The 19974-nt window shown below is 37.9% G+C and overlaps 3 protein-coding genes across 9 annotated transcripts in view; 2 read left to right on the top strand and 1 right to left on the bottom strand.

Moving 5' to 3' along the window:
* The first annotated feature begins 665 nt into the window (after positions 1-665).
* LOC133530419 (uncharacterized) lies at positions 666-4438 on the top strand. The gene is made up of 3 exons (XM_061868329.1): positions 666-1435; positions 2132-2214; positions 3086-4438. The coding sequence occupies exons 1-3, from the start codon at positions 666-668 to the stop codon at positions 3295-3297; spliced, it is 1065 nt and encodes a 354-aa protein (XP_061724313.1). The 3' UTR covers positions 3298-4438.
* A 128-nt stretch (positions 4439-4566) lies between these two features.
* Positions 4567-19974, bottom strand: part of LOC133530130 (organic cation transporter 1-like) — a 47147-nt gene continuing 31739 nt past the window's right edge. For all 6 annotated transcript variants that reach the window (XM_061867975.1, XM_061867974.1, XM_061867976.1 and 3 more), the window contains 6 exons: positions 11288-11408; positions 9620-9755; positions 8651-9257; positions 8201-8332; positions 7180-7361; positions 4567-6262 (listed from right to left, as the gene is read on the bottom strand). In XM_061867975.1, coding sequence (XP_061723959.1) covers positions 6059-6262; positions 7180-7361; positions 8201-8332; positions 8651-9257; positions 9620-9755; positions 11288-11408 — 1382 coding nt within the window. In that variant the 3' untranslated portion in view covers positions 4567-6058. The remainder of the gene's footprint in view (positions 6263-7179; positions 7362-8200; positions 8333-8650; positions 9258-9619; positions 9756-11287; positions 11409-19974) is intronic.
* On the top strand, positions 12411-19769 carry LOC133530131 (ovochymase-2-like). 2 transcript variants are annotated; one of them, XM_061867979.1, is made up of 9 exons: positions 12411-12766; positions 14689-14802; positions 15185-15299; positions 16449-16546; positions 16967-17018; positions 17955-18148; positions 18626-18774; positions 19034-19156; positions 19536-19769. In XM_061867979.1, the coding sequence occupies exons 2-9, from the start codon at positions 14691-14693 to the stop codon at positions 19683-19685; spliced, it is 993 nt and encodes a 330-aa protein (XP_061723963.1). In that variant the 5' UTR covers positions 12411-12766; positions 14689-14690; the 3' UTR covers positions 19686-19769. The 2 variants fall into 2 exon arrangements, with proteins under 2 accessions (XP_061723963.1, XP_061723962.1); XM_061867978.1 differs by having other exon boundaries at positions 12554-12766; positions 16434-16546.

Below are 19974 nucleotides of genomic sequence, written 5' to 3'. Positions count from 1 at the left end.
TACAGGAGGCAAACGAGCTGACCGATCACCTGATGGTTAAGCGATTACCGCCGCCCATGGACACCTGCAACACCAGAGGGGTTGTAAGTGCGTAGCCGGCCTTTAAGATGGGAGTATGCTCTTTTCTTGAAAGTTTAAAGGTCGTATCGGTCCGGAAATACCGCAGGCGACAGTTCATTCCACAGTTTAGCTGTACGAGGCAGGAAGTTTCTGGAGAAACGCACAGTTGAGGACTGCCAACCATCTAAATGGTTATTCAATGAATCTACAGTTCTTGGCGAATCTTTTTATGCAATCAATACGAGTATTTTACTTTAAACATGCAATTACTTAATTAAAGTCCTCTATTACTTCGATTGCCCCTTTAACATATTGGAAGTAAATTATATTGAATGTCATGGCATAACATTGCAAGTACACAGGTTCGATGTTAAACTAATCAATATCCGGCGAGTAGAGGTTATTATCATTAGTTGTAGTACATACATTTTTAAATTACTACCTAGTTTACTCGTCGATTAGACTAAACCAATCAACTTTTCTTTTAAAGTCAAGTTGTTTATAATTAGAGCTTGTTCTAGGTGCAAGTCTCACAATATTTAGATTAAAATCTTTGTTGTATAAATCAGTAATATCAAGTCCACTAAGGAGAACCTGTCCCAAAAATGATACTCGACAACGTAATAGATAGAGAGTTCCAAATGATGCTTTTACCTTTGAATATTCTGGAAATCCTCTACTGCCAACCGAAATTTCGGATTACAGAAACATTTATCACTCCAAATGGCATACGCGAAAATCTGCTTTGTACGTTAGGTGTTCTTTTAATGATCCTTGCAAATGTGGGCTATGTATCTATTAATAGTTACATTCCTGGCAATGATGAAATAAGTGACATCATACATTCATTTATTTGTACCGATGCAGCATTTTACATTGTATACTGTCTATTAATGTACGCCATGAACATAATATATAAAAACCAAATTGTGCAACTCATTATTAAAATGCAGAAAGCTTATAGAGTACTCCAAAATGAAAATGGCTTGAGAAGATTCCAAAAGAGCAACTGGATCTTTGTTGTTGCTGTATTCCTTTTCTATTTCACGTACAATTTAAGTTACACAATCTTTAATATTTACCGAGTAACACATCTTTTATATGACGTAGTTTTATTCTATTTTGACGTGAACATTATTGTCGCTATACGGATAGTAAAGTTTTTGGAATATGAGCTAATACTTTGGAAAAAAGAATTGAATAAATTTTTGAAAACTTGTTCGACGACGAATCACAACCAGCTTGTTAAATACTTGGTAAATGTCAGTTATGAAGAAAGACGACTTTTAAGCGCTTATTCAAACATTATTGGAGCCTTTAGGCTATGCGCCAATGTTTTTGGCATGTCTGTAAGTAACTTTTTACTGCATTTTATGTCATAAAATGAAGCTCGTTCAATATCCTGGGGACTCTTGTTTTCTAAATTGCTTGTCAGACGGCAACTTATGTGAAAATGTAAAACAAACATCTAAGCTAATTTAAGCTCTTGTCACTTGACCAAATTGTGAGTTTGTTGAAATCGTTTATTTTCCGTTCCTGATGTCCGGTTAAATGGTAAAAAGTCTTTGATAAAGCATCTTGTGCAGAACTTTTATAATTACCGTAGCCGGCTGAGTATTTTGAATATAAACAATTTTATTTCCAGATATTGTTGCTGTTGGTGGAAGGGTTTGGACATCCTCTAATCTACATACAGTTCTACATAGATATTAGCAAAAGCCTTATAGTGAATGCCCAAGTAAAAATTATAAAACAACTTTTTAGTCTTAACATAAGTATGTATAGTTCAAAATTATCTGAAATATAGAAGCTGATCAAAAAAGAATCAAGCAAGAAGACTTGTGTGATATTAAATGAAACGTGCCCCGTTTCATTTAAATATGTGAATAGAGGAAGACTTGTTTTAACTTCTTTGATTCAAAATATTCTTCCGCTCACAAGGAAGATAAGATGGCCTTTTCCAAGATCTTGTAGATGATTAATGTTGTTTGTTTCAGGCTGTCTCTCTCATTAGTCTATTGGTAACTTTTGTATGGATATTGAAGACTGTGACGCTATTTTCCTGTTTAAGCGTGGTGTGTCAAAAGTTCTACTTGGCCGTAGCAGATGTGGAAAGTACCTGCGCGGTAATACGCTGCGATGAGGGCTGCCTTGGTATGTCAGACGATAGTACCAAATACTCTCAGTTTTTAATTAGGGATAGGGTAATAATTACGGGTACATGTCATAAATATTATGATTATTCTGCTGATAATACAATCATTAGTTTTATACAGCATTTTCAACAAACGCTGTTTTGGTTTATATGTTTTTGCTGGCTGAATTTATATGGGGGCATTTTAAATTAAATGACAGTTGATTTCTGAATCAGTAAAAGGATGACGCACGCATGGAGATCGATGCGGGTCCGAGCCGAAGCGTCCGACACATCCATTTTTATAAAAAAACATCGATCCCCGTCACTCACCATAGTATACGAAGGGCGCTTGGGCCCGAAACCGTTCTAGTTTGAATCATTTTTTAGCTGGTCGACAAGTGGCATGAAAATAACTATGTACGCAGGCAAAGTATGTTGATTTAGATACTCTTAGAATAAATGGCCAGAAAAAAATAAAAATCATTGCAATTTATTTTTTATATCTCATGCTCTGAAAGTGGGTCGTTGTTGTTCTAAACAGTATGCAGTAAAGGATACGTTTCTGGTCTAGAGCACTGTACATTCAGAGTACGTTTTTTTTTTTCCTTTTTTTTATATGAAGCAATTAAAACTTAGCATATAAATGGATTTGTTGTACAGTTTCCATTCTGATAATTTACTCCTCATTCCATAAATAACGATATTGTTACCTAAATTGTCAATTGAAAGTATCCTAAGAAATACAAATGAAGTTTATACTTCGCCGCGTTTTTTTAGATGCACATGTATTTTACTTTCCTCATATTTGAAATGAAAAGTAGAGCGTTTAACTGGTGAAAGGCACCATTTCATCCCTTAGTTATCAATCTACTATAGTAGCTTTTCTCTGATCGATATCAGTCCAACAACTGCATTTTTTTTACTTTTCAGTTTCCGCGCATCGTCTCTCCAAGAATGTCCAACGTTTTGGCGCATGTGTAGGAGCGAGAAACATGATGCGCCCTTTCAACTTGGTGTCCATCGGCGCTGCAACACCGCTTCACATGCTGACGGTGCTTGTTACCTATACTGTAGTAATACTGCAGTTCGCATTTCTGTAGACCATATTATGTTCTCTACACGGTTGCAAGAAGGACTTTGGCCAGGGTTACCTTGTTTGGTAGTTCGTTACTAGACTCGCTGATAAAAATCTGGTACTACCTTCTAAAATAGCTTGATCACCTCGGGCTAAAGGCTTGTTTAGTTTTAAAATATATTAACTTTACTAGGATATCCATTTCTAATACTGGGTAAAACACATTTCTTCTGTGAAAAGTACTAAAAATGGATCCCGCCTGTAGTAAAAATACAACGTAAAAATAGCTTTTTCTCATTATAGCATAGGCGACTTTGCCGGATAAAAAATAAGTCCCGAAGTGGGTAGTTTATCAATCAATCACAAATTCTAAAGTTAAGGACATTACAGCCTCGAATTCAGAACTGCAATGTTGCATATATACAAATTCCATTATCTTTTGAATTTCAGACTTAAAAAAAGTTGAAATGGCTATATCAAATGAACGCATAGGTCTATTAAACAGCCGAACAGATGATCCACTAGGTAATTATTATTATAATGTTGGTACCGCGACTATTTAGCTGTCTCAAATTGGAGCCCTTTGTTTGGCATAATTTAAACGTTAACTTCTCAGGATTATCGTAAGGTTATCCTATAGATAGGTTAGGATAGGTTTGTTTTACGGCAATCCTGAAAAGTTACGTGTTTCTGAGAAAAAAACAAACTAAGTATGAATAGTGAAAATGCGGACAAACAATACATTAGAGACCCGTCTTAAATAACATTGTACACTTAGGTATGTATTTTAAAATACAATAAAAAGCGCCCAAGCTATTTTTTTCAATTGTTTTCCTTTTTTCTGTGAAAATATATACGTAAGAACGTTGCTTCTGTAAAATATTTTTATTATATTTATTTTCCTTGCACCATTTTTGAGAAAAACGGAAGGCTACTTGCTGGCTTCGGATTCAATTAAGCAGAGACTTCCAAGGTCGTCCGTTTAAAATAAATCCTCAGCCTGCAAGTTTGTAGCTACTTTCGAGTCTCATCAATAATGTACTTTTGATGATTGATATGATGCTGGAAAGACGTGAACGAGTTAAGGATACAATAAAATGTATATACCTTACTAAAGCTTACCTTGGAGAGTAGTTAATATTTCACTTTGTTTCCGTATGTACAAGAAATAAAATTCAACAGATATCCTGTTTTTGAAACCCCAGCATCTGTTTGTTTAAACAATTTTGTAAAAGCTGCTGATTTAATTTTAAGGTTAGTTGTTGGTTGACTTGATGCAAATGAAATGTTACCATTAATTAATTAATCTGTAGTCTTTTATTTATAACACCTAAAGTACAATACAACATAAAGTAGTTACAAATATGATATATCAAATAAATTATCATTCTTATTTATAATATTTTGTTTGTTCTTAGATATACCTAGTTACCTATCTTTTTTTTTGTTAGCCCAATGTAGGGTCCCACTGCTGGGCAAAGGCCTCCCCTAGTTTCCTCCACTCAATCCTATCATTTTTAGTTTTTCGCCAATTCGGATAAAATGCGTCCAAGTCGTCCCGCCATCACCTTTTTGGCCTGCCTGCACCCTGGTCAGCACTATCTATGGTGTTCCGTGGATCCCACTCGGTTACCATTTTGGCCTACTTCTCAGGGTGCATGCGGCAGACATGTCCAGCCCAGTCCCACTTAGCGTAGCGGTCTTGACACCTGCATCTACAACTCGAGTTCTGGAGCGCAGTTCCGTGTTTTTGATTCTGTCAGTTCTGCGAACACCTAGTATACTGCGCTCCATCGCCCGCTGGCAAACCTAGAGTTTGGACTTTAAAGCCTCAGTTAATGACCATGTTTGAGCACCATAGGTTAAGATAGGCAGGATACACATGTCGATGAGTTTGCGTTTGATACACAGGAGAACGTCACCCTTCAACAGCGCCTTCATGGACCAGAAGATCTTCCAGGCATTGTCAATACATCTATTAAAGTATAGACTTTAAATAAAAACCATAGGGTTTGCCTGTTTTCGAAGGAGGCTATCTGGCCCAAGTAAATGTACTCATAAACATATTTACTGTATATCCTGCCCATCTAGCGTGACCCCGTGCTCCATTGCTACAATTAGTACAATTATTTAAATTATTGGTTCTAATTAAACTACAAAAGATACTGGACACATACAATTTACATGTTGTTATACGTACACTTACTAGCCAATCATGCTAGCAAATAAAGAACGTTTGTTAAAATTACTGAAAATGATAAAGGAATAACCTAAGAATATGATGAAACCTTAAGTACATAAAAATAAGGCTAATATTATAAAATGTGTCCTTTGACCTTAATAAATATTATCTTAATGTGCGTCCAGATATCGCAAACGTATCGCAAATGCGCCACTTGTTCGCAGTTATTGATATCGCGCGATGTGCGAATGGCACATTATGGACGCACCTACAAAAATCAGAACAATTACACATATTGTGTTGAAGTTAGAGCAAGCAGTGCAAGTGTTATTTAAACGTCAAACTTCTATGAACATATGACGTTTAAATAACACTGGAAAAGTCTGGGCTATCAACATTTTGGTCTAACTCTACCTACACTGTGACGATACTTAATTTATTTTCTCAGTCACATAAGGCACATGTTTTTAAATATTTATGAAGGGTAAGGATTGTGTCATTCACGAAGACGAGTGACTTGACTTGTATTGCCATATTATTAAAGGTTTGATCGTAGATGACACGAACTATAACGACAGCTTTCTTGTGGAAATGCTTTGCACGTTTAACAGAAGTCTCCGTGTTCCCGAAAATTGTTCTTCACATCCACGCAGCTGAAGATCCTGAAGTTTCTGCCAAAAAGCTCACCGTCACCCAAAGTCTGTGGCAGGGGCTGGTTCAGGGTCTCTGGTAAGAATAGTGACATGATTCCCGCGAGGACTGCTAGTATACCGAGGACCATCAACGGGAGAGCTCTTAAATACACGGCCTGAAAGGTATAGAGTATTATAATATTGCAGAAGTCAGTAGGTCGGGGAATGGGATTTAAATTAGTTATACGTTCACGTTCAACGTTCTCACGAGGAACACGAAACATTTTAACAACGCATATCTGAGGTCAAGGAAAAAAAATATTTATAGGCCACTTTAGCCAAAAATATTTTGTTTCCTTTTTTGATTTTTTGAATTAATTTGTACTAAAAGAGTAATGTTATTTACAAAACTATCACTTCAAAATGAATTGGACTTTTCTTTACCTTAAAACCTAGTTTTTGCAAAGTGCAAAGCATACGACCTGCCTGATGGTAAGCAGTCACCGTGGCCTATGGACGCCTGCAACTCCAGAGGTGCAACATGCGCGTTGCCGACCCTTTAAAAACCTGTACACTCCTTGTCCTTTTCTACACTCTTTTTCTTATTTGTCAATAAGGATATTTAGACTAGGCCTCATAGTGGCAACATCGCCGTCAAAAAGGCGTTTTGCAGTAAATGGAAACTAGGTGAATTCCAAAAAAGTTTCAAGGACATTTTTTCAATATAATCAGGAATCAGTCTTTAAATATAATCAGGAATACACAGTTACAATCTTTTTGGGTTCCTCGTGAGCACGTTGTATAGTATATAGTGCTTACACCAATACACTACGCTGTTTTTTGTTTAATGTACTAAAAATATCATGGGTACAAGGATGCTCCCCTGTGGGAGTCAAATGTGATATCTATATCATGTATCAATAAAATCCATTTTTTATTGCATTTTTCAATTCAAATAGTCACTTAGTTATCTCGGCAGAGACCCTGTGCCTACATGCTTCATCCAGTACTAAAAAGTGGAAATTAAATCGATGTCAAAATCATCAAAAGCCTCATAAAAGTCAAAGATATAGTTACGTATGGCTATACTCACCAAGTGCACGATGTATGGGCACGCCAGCAGCCCTAGGCCCGCTATAAAGCTGGAGGCGCCCATGGCCTGCGCGCGCAGCACCGTGGGTAGCAGCTCCCCGATCTGCACGTAGAATACGGAAAAAGAAGCTCCGATGCATAGACGGCCCACCATCGCTAGAGCCACTGTGATCCACGGCCAGTCTAGTAAAAAACAATAATATTAATATACAAAACATATAATATATTGTTTAATATTAAATAATATTTATATTAAAATTAGGAAACTATAGGTCTATAACGAAATCAGTGTGTAGCTATTAGCTAAGTTGCTCATATGTTTATTTTAAGACTGTTTGTTTCTCAATAAATTAAAAAAGTAAAATATTCAACATTAAAAAAAACCTGAATACAAAATTTTACAAAGTTGTAACTAACAAAGCTAAGCAAACTTTCGCCTATTATCTAAGGGATTTGCATGGCTGAAAATGTTAGTTATTATTAATTTCTTTACATTAAAATTTTGCATTGTAGCCGAGGTTTTCAGTAGTAATTGTAACCGCTTCATTTAACATAATCATCATTTCCTTGCATTGCCCCGGCATTTTGCTCATGGGAGCGGTTAGCCAACCGTCAGTAGCCACTAATCCTAAGAATTGGCGTAGGCACTAGTTTATACGAAAGTGACTGCCATCAAAATGTACAAATGGCGAACTTAATGCCAAAAGGCATCCTCTATCTATCCTTCTCTATTCTATTCTTTATTCTCTTTATATAGGTATTATACGATATTTCGTAAATTAGTCCCGAAAAACTCATTGGTACGAGTCGTGGTTTGAACCCGCGACCTCCGGATTTCAAATCGCATGCTCTTACTGCTAGGCCACCAGCGCTTAACTTCATTTGACAAAACACAGTTAAAAATCAATTTTCAATTGAAATGTTAGTCCATCTGATTGCAGACTTTCTTGGACACCAAATTCTAGGCACACGGATTTAAATTTCGATGTTTGGATTTGTTGACTCGTTAAGATGTAAACTACCTTCAGGTACGAACACGCAGCAAAGGCAAGCCAGTCCGCCGATGCAGCTGAAGACACAGAGTACCCAACGCCGCCCAAGGCGCTCCATACAGCGCCATGCAATGAAGTACGAAGGTACCTCTACTGCGCCACCTGAAGCGACAAACCGACAATACGCTTTTCAATCACACTTGCTCGTTTCTTTTATTTGGCTTGCATACGTTCCTTTCGCGACTCCATGCAATTGTTCAAAGAGTAATAAGCGATATTCTAGTCTATACATGTTTTATACATTCTTTCAACTCTTTTAAGTAAATATAAAATTTTACGCAAGTAGTGCTTTGCTGACTTCGACGCTAAACATATTTTTAGATCGTAAGGAATAAATAGAACCGATTGATGGTAAAGGTAACAACTTTTCGTCTTAATACTAGTATAAGTAAGACAAAGGCTCTAAAATACAATACTTACCAATAAAAAATGCTAAGTAATCATCCACTCCTAAATTAGGCGTATTATAACTCAATCCATTATATACAACACCCAAAGATACCCAATTAAAAGTTAAAAATATGAACTTTTTTCTGATATTTGGGTATCTAAATATATCTAACAGCGATGCTTTGCAATCCCCTTCGGAGTTTTGCTCATCTATTTTCTTATTTTCTTCACTATCTGGACTTTCTTTAAACATTCTATTTAAAAGTTGCACGGATTTCTTTCTTATAGTCAAAGGAAATGTGTATGTTTCAATATGTGCTTTTGGTGGGATTTCTTCTATCTTAAAAGTTTCAACGTCGTCAGTTGAAGAATCTACCGTAACTTCGGGAGCTTCTGAGTTCTTTAGCCTCGTTCTTTTATTTACTATCTCAGCCACTTCTAAGGCAATTATTCTTTCAATACTTTCTGCTTTAGGTGTTTCTTCTGGCGGTTTTGTGTTAGATTTGAATGTAAGCATGTTGCTTATCCGCCTGTCATTGAATTCTTCTTTGTCGGTGAGTAAAGGAAATCCTATCATGTGGCCATTGGCATTGGATAGCATTGTCGCCTCTACGTCTTCTTGTTCTTTTATTTTTTTCTGAAAAATGCATATTAACCAGAATAAGTTACAGACCTTAATGATCTACTTTATTTATAATTCTGTTTAATTGATATCTTATTCAAGGAAGGCTCTCAATACCAGTTACTTGTTATTATCATATAGAAATGAGTCATCATTCATGCACTGATCTGAATCACTTATGAACACAATTATATAGAATTTGCAGTTGGATAGTAAAGGACCTCTTAAGGAAGCTTTCGAAATCTACAGTATCAATAACTTTAACACAAAACCTTCAGAGAACAAATTAGTGGTAAATAGAGACAATGGTATTTTCACACTTTGGCACATCAATAGTTAGCTAAAACGGATTCTACCATATACTTAATATTACTAACATGTAACTCCAGCAGAAATCCTTTTGGCAACGAAATGCTATTTCGTTTAGCAAGGTTGATGAGCACCTTCTCCGCTTCGGCTACGCGTCCGCGCCCTACTAGCCACCGCGGGGATTCAGGGGTTATCCAAAAGAACCTGAAAATTGAAATATCGAAATTTTGTTTAGAACGTAAATAGTAGTGCAATACACGGGTCAATAAAATAAGTGCGCCCAGACCTGACTAATGTGCTACAGTTCGGCTTGTTTGCGAAATGCTCACGTGAATCATGTATTGCTATATGTACATCGCGAGCAAATCTGAAATGATAGGGATGCTTAACTCCTTAACGCAAGTCATAAAAAATATTTTGTCTAGTAGCTGTTAATAGAGTTGTATATTATAACTGCCATATATCGTGCATATGCGGTAAAGGGTTAAGAAAAAACATTCGTTGTAATTTTTCCATACAAAGGTTTTCGACATTTTCCTCTCTGGATTTTGACCCTAGATGAATATTTTTGAAGTGAAAACTTCTTTAGCGGCGCTGTGATGGGGAAAAAATGTTAAACTCGCGTCAGGTATCACGTGACCGTCAGATTGAAAATTCGTAAGACGGACACGTGACATCATGGTGACGTGCAAATTGATGTCATCGAAGCCTGGTTACTTTTGAAAAATCGTATCTCATTCAAGTGTGACATTTTATTTTCTTCATAATCATAGTGCTGTCATAACGGTTAAAGAGGTTTAATCTTTGTTAATTACTATTAATACTCAAATTTTTCCTTACCAAAAAGTTAATAACAGAAAAGAAGCGTGATTGTTTTACTTAATATGATGGTGAACGATTCATTAACATTTACTGATTGTGTAGACTGAAGTCCTGCTCACGTCTCATGAATTACTCTGTATATGTTATATATTAATACTAAAATATTTTCCACACTCAAATTTATTTACGTAGGTATAATAGAGAATTATCTCTTTTTATAAAACTGCTACTCAATTTCTCAAAAATATCAAAAATGCACAACGTTAATATTCAAGTTTTTACTTCTGCCGGCATTCCCGGAGTGCAACCCGCTGTTTTTTTTATATGACTTCAATATTAACAGTGTCTGTCTCTGCACGTTTAGTTTTATTGATATTCTTGGTTTTTTTTTAAGAACTAGGTTACTTTAAAAAGCGCTAAAAACGGCCAAATAAACGGGCCGTAAGCACGCGCCAACCATACTAAATCGGAAACAATAAACACAAAAATCAAAACGGTCAGTCACAGATAAGGTAATTTTATAATTTTCAAAATTTCTTTACGATTTTTTAAGTTTTGGATGATGAAAATTTCGAGACGAAACCTCGATTTCTGATATTTTTACGCAGGATTTTTGCCGCCGCGCCGCTGCAGTTGTCCTCATCGCACAAATTCTAGGAGTCGCCTCCGTTACCGCGACGGAGATATTTACCTAAAATTCTCAAATCTGAGAAGCGGTTCGGCTGCTATTTACTCATAAGTCACATTGTACGACAGATATGGACGCGGAAAAAAAGGTAAGAAGGAAAGAACAGAAAATCCCAAACGACACCCAAAACTGATAATATTGCAGTAAAATTGTCTCTTTTCTTCAAAGGTTTGCCGACGCCTGCTTTAATTGAATATCATTGCTATTGTGTTGCCGTCTCACTCACCCGTACAATACAACGAAGGGTAAACTGGTGAGCAGAGAGAGATAGAACCAGTCCCGTACAGCGTACGCCAGCAGCGCTAGTAGGCACATGCCCGCTGCGAACATCATGCCCACCACAATACCTGTAACAAAAAGTATAGGTCGTCTCATTCACGAATTATATTAAAGGTTAGATTTGAAAAATTGGCGCGCCATCGTGGATGACACGAACTATAAATAGAAATAAACGGACATAAAAAAATAGCCACAACCGAATACAGAACCTCCTCCTATGAAATTGAAGTCGGTTAATAAAAATAATGAAACTCGCGAAAAACAAGAAGAGTAAGTACTTCATTAATTTGTAAAATAATGTGGCCTCAGAACATTATATCTATGAATGTGGCATAGCGATTTTGAAAAGTCGGGTCCCATAAGAAATCTAGATCTAGAAGAAATAGGTAGACGTAAAGGTAGAAAAGGAAAGAAATTAAAATCTGTATACATATAGAAACAGCCCAAATTCTACTCGTATGTCTCCAAATGAAATTGTTTTCAAACACAAACCAAGAACGCGTTTTGAACTAATAAAACCCTTTCTAAAAAAGTGGTAAAGAATAATAACATGCATAAAAATTTTACTTTTAAGGAAGGACAAAAAGTATGGTCAAAAATTTTAAAAAAGGGAAATGGGTGGACCAAAGCTACTCTTGTTAAAATTCTAAACCCAGTTAGGTATGTAATTAACTCAAATGGCATACAAAAAATTTATCATGTATCAGGTTTAAGACCATGTATAGAACTGCCTCAGATCCCGGTTGAAAATGGATCAGCGGAGGTCACACCTCCTGTTATTATAACACCGCCAGTCCCAACAGATGAGGTCGATACTATGTTTATTAAACAATATATTAATGACTCCAAACCCCTATCATCTTTAATTAGATTTGAATCATATCAAGTTCCGAGAACCTAAACATTGTTTCGCCACGATATAATTTACAAACTAAATTAAACCTTATTTTACGCATAATAAGTTCGTTACTAACTGCAAGCTTAAAATGGTCTTACCAACTTGTTTTTACCGCTACTTTGACCTATGTCGTTTATTACTTAATGCGTTTTTGAACTGCAAACATATTTGTATCTTACGAAGACATCAATTGAGGATGACTTTAACTACAGTTATTCTGTAAAAATAAATTCAACCCAGTACTGATAATAACAAGGCTCAAATTAGATTACCTAAAAATGTGTAATGATTTTGCGGCTATGTGCAAAACAAAACTGGTTTAGTTATGACTGTGAATCGAGACAAGGAAGACGCACAAATTATTCTTGAATATTTTAATTAAAACTAAAACAATGATATATTATAACAGAGATTAAAGTGATTTAGTAACAGCAAATCGAATTGTTATGTGTAATATTATTGAATATCTAAAGGATTTGTAAACAGTTGTTGTGAATCTGTGTCATCGCGTATGTTATAAATAAACAGGTATGTTAGTCAGTCTTTTTAGTGTACCTAAGTAAGCATTTATCAGATTTAGTAGAAATTATTAAGTTATATAAACCTATATAGGGCAAAGTTCTTAAAAAAGAGATTTTCTTGTATTTTGTTTTTTGTACCTAGTATATTTAGAACTATACAGTATGTATATTAACTAAAGCATTTACTAAAGTCCGTTAATGTTTAGGTCATACCGAACTTTTACTATGGGACCAATCTCGATATCACTAAATAAAATTTGAATATTTCATACTTTTGGGCTAGCCTTGTGTTGAAACTTTCAATGGGTGAGTCAATTTTTATTTTGACGATTTCGAAGTTGACCCCATAATAAAAGTTGTCCAGTATGAGCTGAATATTAACAAGTTTGAGTAAATAGTTTTAGTTAATAAAATATACATAATGTAGATAAGCGGTGGTGGCCGAGTGGATATGACGTCCGACTTTCAATCCGGAGGTCGCGGGTTCAAATCCTGGCTCGTACCAATGAGTTTTTCGGAACTTATGTACGAAATATCATTTGATATTTACCACTAGCTTTTCGGTGAAGGAAAACATCGTGAGGAAACCTGTATACATCTGCGAAGAAATTCAAAGGTGTATGTGAAGTCCCCAATCCGCATTGGGCTAGCGTGGGGACTATAGCCCGAGCCCTCTCGCACATGAGAGGAGGCCTGTGCCCAGCAGTGGGACGTGTATAGGCTGAATTATTATTATTATTATTATTAATGTAGATTGGCGATGATGTTTTAGTTAAGAATCTTGCTCGTTAAAAGGTTATAACACTTAAAATATTGACACGAGATGTCCAAAATTTGGTACCTAACTATAATGTTAAAATAGGCTTGGTCTTATGTTCTTTGAGAAACAATAAGAAGTGAAACTAGGTACTTAGTTATCTGAAATAAATAGCACGGGGTTATCTTAAGGTTTTGTGCCGCATTAAAGACAACATTAAACATTATTGTGCGACATTGTTCGATTTATATTTAAGTCATTGACATATAACTAAGACGGGTCCTTACGGGTACTAAGAATGGTGTTACGAGTAGTTCAGTGGTGTCACTCACGAACTCTAGCCAATCGTGCAGTCCAACGCATCTTAGTTGCGACTTGCGACCAAGCGCGCGTGATGCGAACATATCAACTCGCCGGAATTCTCGTAACACCGCTGTACTGGCCCCATTATTATTATTATTATTTTATTTGTTTATCTTTCTTATTATTATTCTTATTGCCCGCATTGTCCATCCTTAAGATATATGTCAATGATTTAATCGGGAAATATAGCACGTGAACATCTATACAAAAAAGACAAAATGTTTCTCCACTTCTAAATATTTTCCATTCTCCATAATTTTTAGTATCTTATTGATTGACACAATGAAAAACTAGGTTTATAGGATTTCCTTTTTTTTTTCAAAATTTCCAAAACATTTTTTTTTTGTGAGACCCTTGGAGGATTTAACAACTGGAGACGCCTTTAAGAGATTACCCCTCCGTCGAAAAGCTCGGCCAATGGTCATATGTATTGTATGGACTTACGTTTATCTGACCTGGCTATTTGTACGCTACGTAGAAATAGCCATACATTTGGCGTGCCCCTCCCCCGCAAAAATCGGTAGACTGTTTTGTACAGAAAATTACAGTCAAGGCGTCTCCAGTTTTCAAATCCTCCAAGGTGAAACCTATAAGCCTAGAAATTATTACCTGAAGCGATCGACATCAAAATCAAAGTGATTCGTTAAGATTTAGTTAGTGGAAACCGGTTTCTCCCGAAATGGGTTTCATAGAAAAAGTACCGTTATTTTGTTAGGAATGTTACTCTTCCTTTTATAAAGTTGCTAGTTAGGATGACTACTGCTACAAGGACTGAGGCATATTAATGAGAACTCCCTCAAATGTTTCAGCCATGAAACTGCATCAGCTAGCTGTGTTGAGTGTGTGTGTGGCGCTGGCGGCCGCGCTGCGCGTGCGTCGTGACGATGATGATGATGATGACATAGACCTCACACCTACCGGCCGTAAGTATAATCCATGTGTCGTATACTGTTTGAAATATTTCCTGTGTTTTATTTTCCCCGAAACAGTTTACATATGTAGTTATATATAGGACCTGGATTGGGAAACAGGTTAAATTTCCAAATCATGTACTTGGCGCAAATCCTTTTAATATCGGTTTCGCTCGAAAACCCGTTATTTTAAACCGGTTTTTATAAGAACAGTTCTTGTCGAATTAACCGGTTTAGAACAATAAAAACCGGTTTCTTCCTATGTAGGTGTCTATGTTAACGTGACACACTACCAGGCTTTTAAAAGTTCGGAGAAAAACCGAAATAAACCGGTATTTTAAAAACCGGTTCGTAGCTTTGCAGTGAAACTAATTTTATCTAATTATCTCAACAGAAACCAAGGCATGCAAAACTAAGGACGGCAGAGATGGCATGTGCGTTCATGAGAGTATGTGCACGGAAGATCACGTGTTCCAACCAGGCGGTATCATCGACGACAGCGAGATTAGGTAGGTGTCTAAACAAGTCGGCAATATTCAGCAAGCAACCAGCCTATCACCGCTACAACGCGAGCAAAAGTAGAACGAACACCATGTCATGCAGCTGTCATTGCTGCCATGTCAGCAAGTATACGTAAAGAGGGATCCATACCGCAGTTAATAAGTTTTTTGGAGCAGCACTGTGCAATACGGTAACATTACGTAACTTTCTCCACAAAAGTTGACTGCGGTGTGGATGCATCTTAAAGACAACGTGTTTATGGTGGACGAACTCATCAAAAATTCAAATCAATTTCTAATTTTTACTAACCCTGTGGCCAAACTGATGCACAAAAAGAGATCACACTATCTTGTGATGGGGTCACGTTCGCCGGGGCGGGCGTGGCCTCATACAACTCCCTTGTTCCAGACAGGAGCGAGGGTTTCCTAGTTAGCTCAGAGGAGAGAGAGGGTGCACGGTGAGACAAAGAAACCAAAGTTAATGCTGTATCATAAATCGGCGGGCTTTTATGCCGGTTTATTATAAAGTTCGCGAGTTTTGGGATCGGTATCCCCTAAGAGTGAAGGGGCGGTTTTGACGGGAGCGAGATAGTATTGGGGTGGATAACCCGGGTGCCTTCACGCGTCTGTAAACACGCCGGCACAACTGGGATAAGGAATCGGGAAGGGGTACGTACTCCAGGTGCCTTCACGCGTCTTCAAACGCGCCGGCTCAACTGGGCTACGGGATCAGGAAGGGTACGTACTCCAGGGGCCTTCACGCGTCTTCAAACGCGCCGGCTCAACTGGCCTATGGGAATCAGGAAGGGTAGGGTGGCTAGGGACCGGGAGCCTTAACGCGTCTGTAAACACGCCGGCTCGTACCGGGAGAGCAGCGGTCCTTACAGCGGAAGGCGGTAAGAGCGACTGCCTCCTATCTAGGCGACCGCGCTGGCTTTTATAGTGCGCGGCTCGCGGGGCGCGGGCGGGGGCGGCGACTCTCAGTCGTTCGGCGGCCGGCATGCGGCGCGATGGGTAGCTCCGGCCGTCTGTCACGCGGCGGCGGCGTGGTATTGTGATGCGTGTCTGTGCGCGCCATCACAATCTAACATATCCATTAGTAAAACACACCTCTTCTCAGATCACTATACTTATTGATTTTAGACTTTATTTACTCAGAATTGGCAGCTGTCCGGGCAAGTGGGACTGGTGTTGCGTATTTCCAAATATGACGACCACCGAGCCAACGGCCACAGACCGGAGCAAAACAGACACAGGTAAACAAGAGCTTGGCTATTACACTGTTAGTACAATTCGTTTTTAAGTTCAGCAAATCAGTTTTTCAAGTTTCACTGATGGTTATTCGAAAGAAAATAAAGTTGACAGCGAAGAATATTCAAAGCTTTCTAGCGACTTGAAACCTATCTAAGAACCATCTCGATAGACAACACTTTTCTTTTATAAATAAATATTGGACTCAAAACAATTCATCCTTTGGGGAGCTACGATGCCAGACGGACACACAGATACCCACTCTAAACTTGTAACACCTTTTGGTGAAAACGGATGAAATTAAATAAAATGGCTCGCACTACTTTTTAGAACTTGGCCACTGTCGAAAACTGGTCGAAAAGGATATGCAATATACGACTACAATTCTTAGTACAGACACTACAAAATTTCGTTTTCTTTTTCAGGGTGTAGATCGGGAACGAAGGATTCGTGTCCATGGTGCGTTGGGTTATACCGGCAAGTATATGGGTTTTGAAATTTGAATAAAACCTTAGAATATTATCCTAGCCATTATCTTAAGACTATGGAAGGTAGAGGCAAGGAAAAGAAACTCCTTAAGCAGAATTGTTGCAAAAGTGTCCAGCTGTCAGTTATAAATAATAGTTCCAAATCTCTCCAGAGTAGCGCTAGAGTAGCTAAGAACCTAGGCGTTATTGACGGAGTTAAGTGCGCTGTCTATGATTAGATTTTTTTCACAAGTATTCTAGGTATTGTAGCGCCATCTATTTATGGTTTTTTGTCGGAAACTTTTTGGTATATGGAGATTTTGATCCTTGCCTTCCATAACTAGGTTCTTTCATATATTACATTCATTAATTCATTTCATACATAATTGACCGAAGCATTCATTTTGACTCGGGCAAACTGCCTTCGTATGTCTGGATATTCTCCTTTACAGGTCGCAAGTCTCACCCAATTCTCGTGAAATTTTGTGAGCAAGTTCATTAGTTAGAATTTTCCTATCGTTTCGTTTGAGGAAAATGTTCAAAATGGTGGAAATTGTCATAAAGAACTTAAGTGCTATTAGTGTCTATTGCCTTTAGGACCATTGTGAGTATGCTGCGTGAATGACTTAATGAAGAGTTTTTTGTTTTAAATTTTTAAGCTTATAATTGAATCTTATCGCGAGGTCTACAACTCACAGAGCCACTTATATTCATTTTTATGTAGCACTTCAATTTTTAGTTAACGATGTTGTTCTCATATATTTTTGACATTCCCCTCCTCATCCCTTCCCCTCAAGTATAATAAAAGGATCAATATTTTCTCAATAGATTTTCAATTTGCTGGCCGAAAAGGCAAAACTGGGGCATATTAGGGCCTCGAAGATTCCACTAGCAGGGCCTCAACACCAAAGCCAACTACAACATTTTTGTATTTTAACGATTTCAGAGATGGTGGCAACCCCCGCACAAAATCTCCCTCTGGCCTCTACTGCGGAGGGGCGATCATAGGATCCAAGATTGTGCTGACGTCTGCCTCCTGCGTGCTAGGTGGAAAAGGATCCAAGCTGTGGGTGCAACTGCCAGGCTCAGACAAGCACTATACTGTGAATAGCACTGCGAAGAATACTCAATTCAACTCGGGTAAGTTAAATTGGTCTAGTTGGTCTCGGTTTCCTGACGTAATAAATTAGGTATCTGGAAGTGCTCTGAAACCTCTGGTTTTAAAGTGTTTCACTAAGAATACAATCGAAATCTAACTACGCCCTTTAGGGCGTACGGGTTTGGACTTTAGTCCAAAAGCTAGCTCAGTGGCATAAAAATATCTTGGCCTCTGATGTCAGTAATAATTTAAGCCATTTTTCGGAACCTGGATTTTTAAAGAGCATTTCAATCTTTGAGGGCTTCATCCACTGCACGGTCGTCTTTCATCCTTGTATCTTGTTTAAATGTGTTATATGAGTAGTCGAATCTTTCACAGCGCCAGCTCTGCAGTGAACAATGAAGAGGGGAATAAATAGATTTTTTATCTTAATATTTACCAGATGTGCAGCATATTATCATCCATTGTCTATGTCACCAGTCATTGGTTGTTCAATAATTATAAATGCAATGTTCCAGGGACGCGAGAACACGACACAGCGCTTCTACTGCTGGACGAAGAGGTTCCTTGGCCGGAGAAGCAAACTGGGGCCTGTCTGGGACTCAAGACACCACTAGCTGGGGACTGTGTTGCTATCGGCTTTGATAAGAAAGATCAGCTTGTGTTTGTAAGTACCTAGATTAGAATACATTTTCCGGTTACCTTTATACAGATACTTGGTGACCAGTTATAATAAAGCAGTGTTGTCGGAAAATATACAGTCGAATTCCAGTTGAATCTCAACTTTTGAGTTACAACCCGCAGAGATATGTATGTTGATTAATTTCTCAAACCGGTTACTCTGCTCTAACGATCTGAATCTACCTTTTAAATACTAAGTAACTATAGGTATTTTTTGACAGAGTCACTTATTTGCCTGATTTCAGACGCCTATGTCAGTGACATCCGGTAGCTGTACAGAGCAGGGATCCAGTTATGATGCAGCATGCGGCCATACTAGTGGGACCTGCTCTGTGTCCTCAGGGTCACCAGTCATGTGCCCTTCTGACGTAAGTCTACTTTTAGGCTCTTGTCAGACCTTAATTATCGATAACTATACGGAGATGGTCACTTACCACGTCTGTGTGACAATATGAGCGAGACTTGTCTAATATGGTTGTCAGTATCAGACAAACTTTTGGCCTTTGAGACATTGATATTTGACCAAAGAAAGACGCTACTAACGACGCGGCTCATTAGCCTCGTCAAATAGATCTGCTTTAAGGCCTCAGGATCAGCAATCATTCGCTCTTCTCTGCGGCTCTCTTTTGGCTTTGATCACTGGTAGGTTTGGCTTCGAAATATGTCAATATTTTTTTGATTATATGTACTCATAGCACCATTATGCAGCGCCTACTCCTACTTCAAATACGTTCTATTCGTCTACAGGGCGAAGGACTGATCGTGGCCGGGCTAGTTCGGCAGAACTGCGTATCAAACACAGCGGTACTGGGCTCCCTGGTACCTTCAGCAGACTGGATACGAGACGAGCTCACCAAGAATGCTATAGCTGCCAACCGATACAGCATCATTCGATAGGAACGTTTGAGAAGAACATTGACATGATACTCATTGTTATATGTAAAGTTTAATAAATATGAGATTTAGGTTTTTTTTACTGTATATTTTTTTTATTATAATATAACCTGTGTGTTTCTCTAGAAGTTTCGTGCGTTGCACAGCTAAACTGTGGAATGAACTGTCGCCTGCGGTATTTTCGGACCGATATGACTTTCAAACCTTCAAGAAAACAGCTTACTCCCATCACAAAGGTCGGAAACGCACTTACAACCCCTCTGGTGTTGCAGGTGTCCAACGACACGGTAAT

This window comes from Cydia pomonella, chromosome 22 (assembly GCF_033807575.1).
Source record: "Cydia pomonella isolate Wapato2018A chromosome 22, ilCydPomo1, whole genome shotgun sequence".
NCBI classification, from domain to species: Eukaryota; Metazoa; Arthropoda; class Insecta; order Lepidoptera; family Tortricidae; genus Cydia; species Cydia pomonella.
The sequence above is the reverse complement of the archived record's forward strand: the minus strand, read 5'-3'. Positions and strand labels throughout refer to the sequence as shown.

What these genes read in the sequence shown, in the direction of transcription:
- LOC133530419 (XM_061868329.1), top strand. Translation starts at nt 666, where the DNA reads ATGATACTCGACAACGTAATAGATAGAGAGTTCCAAATGATGCTTTTA. An exon ending in AACTTTTTACTGCATTTTAT is followed by an intron (nt 1,436 to 2,131) that starts GTCATAAAATGA and finishes TTCCTGTTTAAG; the next exon opens with CGTGGTGTGTCAAAAGTTCT. An exon ending in CTGCGATGAGGGCTGCCTTG is followed by an intron (nt 2,215 to 3,085) that starts GTATGTCAGACG and finishes TAGCTTTTCTCT; the next exon opens with GATCGATATCAGTCCAACAA.
- LOC133530131 (XM_061867978.1), top strand. Translation starts at nt 14,691, where the DNA reads ATGAAACTGCATCAGCTAGCTGTGTTGAGTGTGTGTGTGGCGCTGGCG. An exon ending in AGACCTCACACCTACCGGCC is followed by an intron (nt 14,803 to 15,184) that starts GTAAGTATAATC and finishes TTATCTCAACAG; the next exon opens with AAACCAAGGCATGCAAAACT. An exon ending in TGGTGCGTTGGGTTATACCG is followed by an intron (nt 17,019 to 17,954) that starts GCAAGTATATGG and finishes TAACGATTTCAG; the next exon opens with AGATGGTGGCAACCCCCGCA.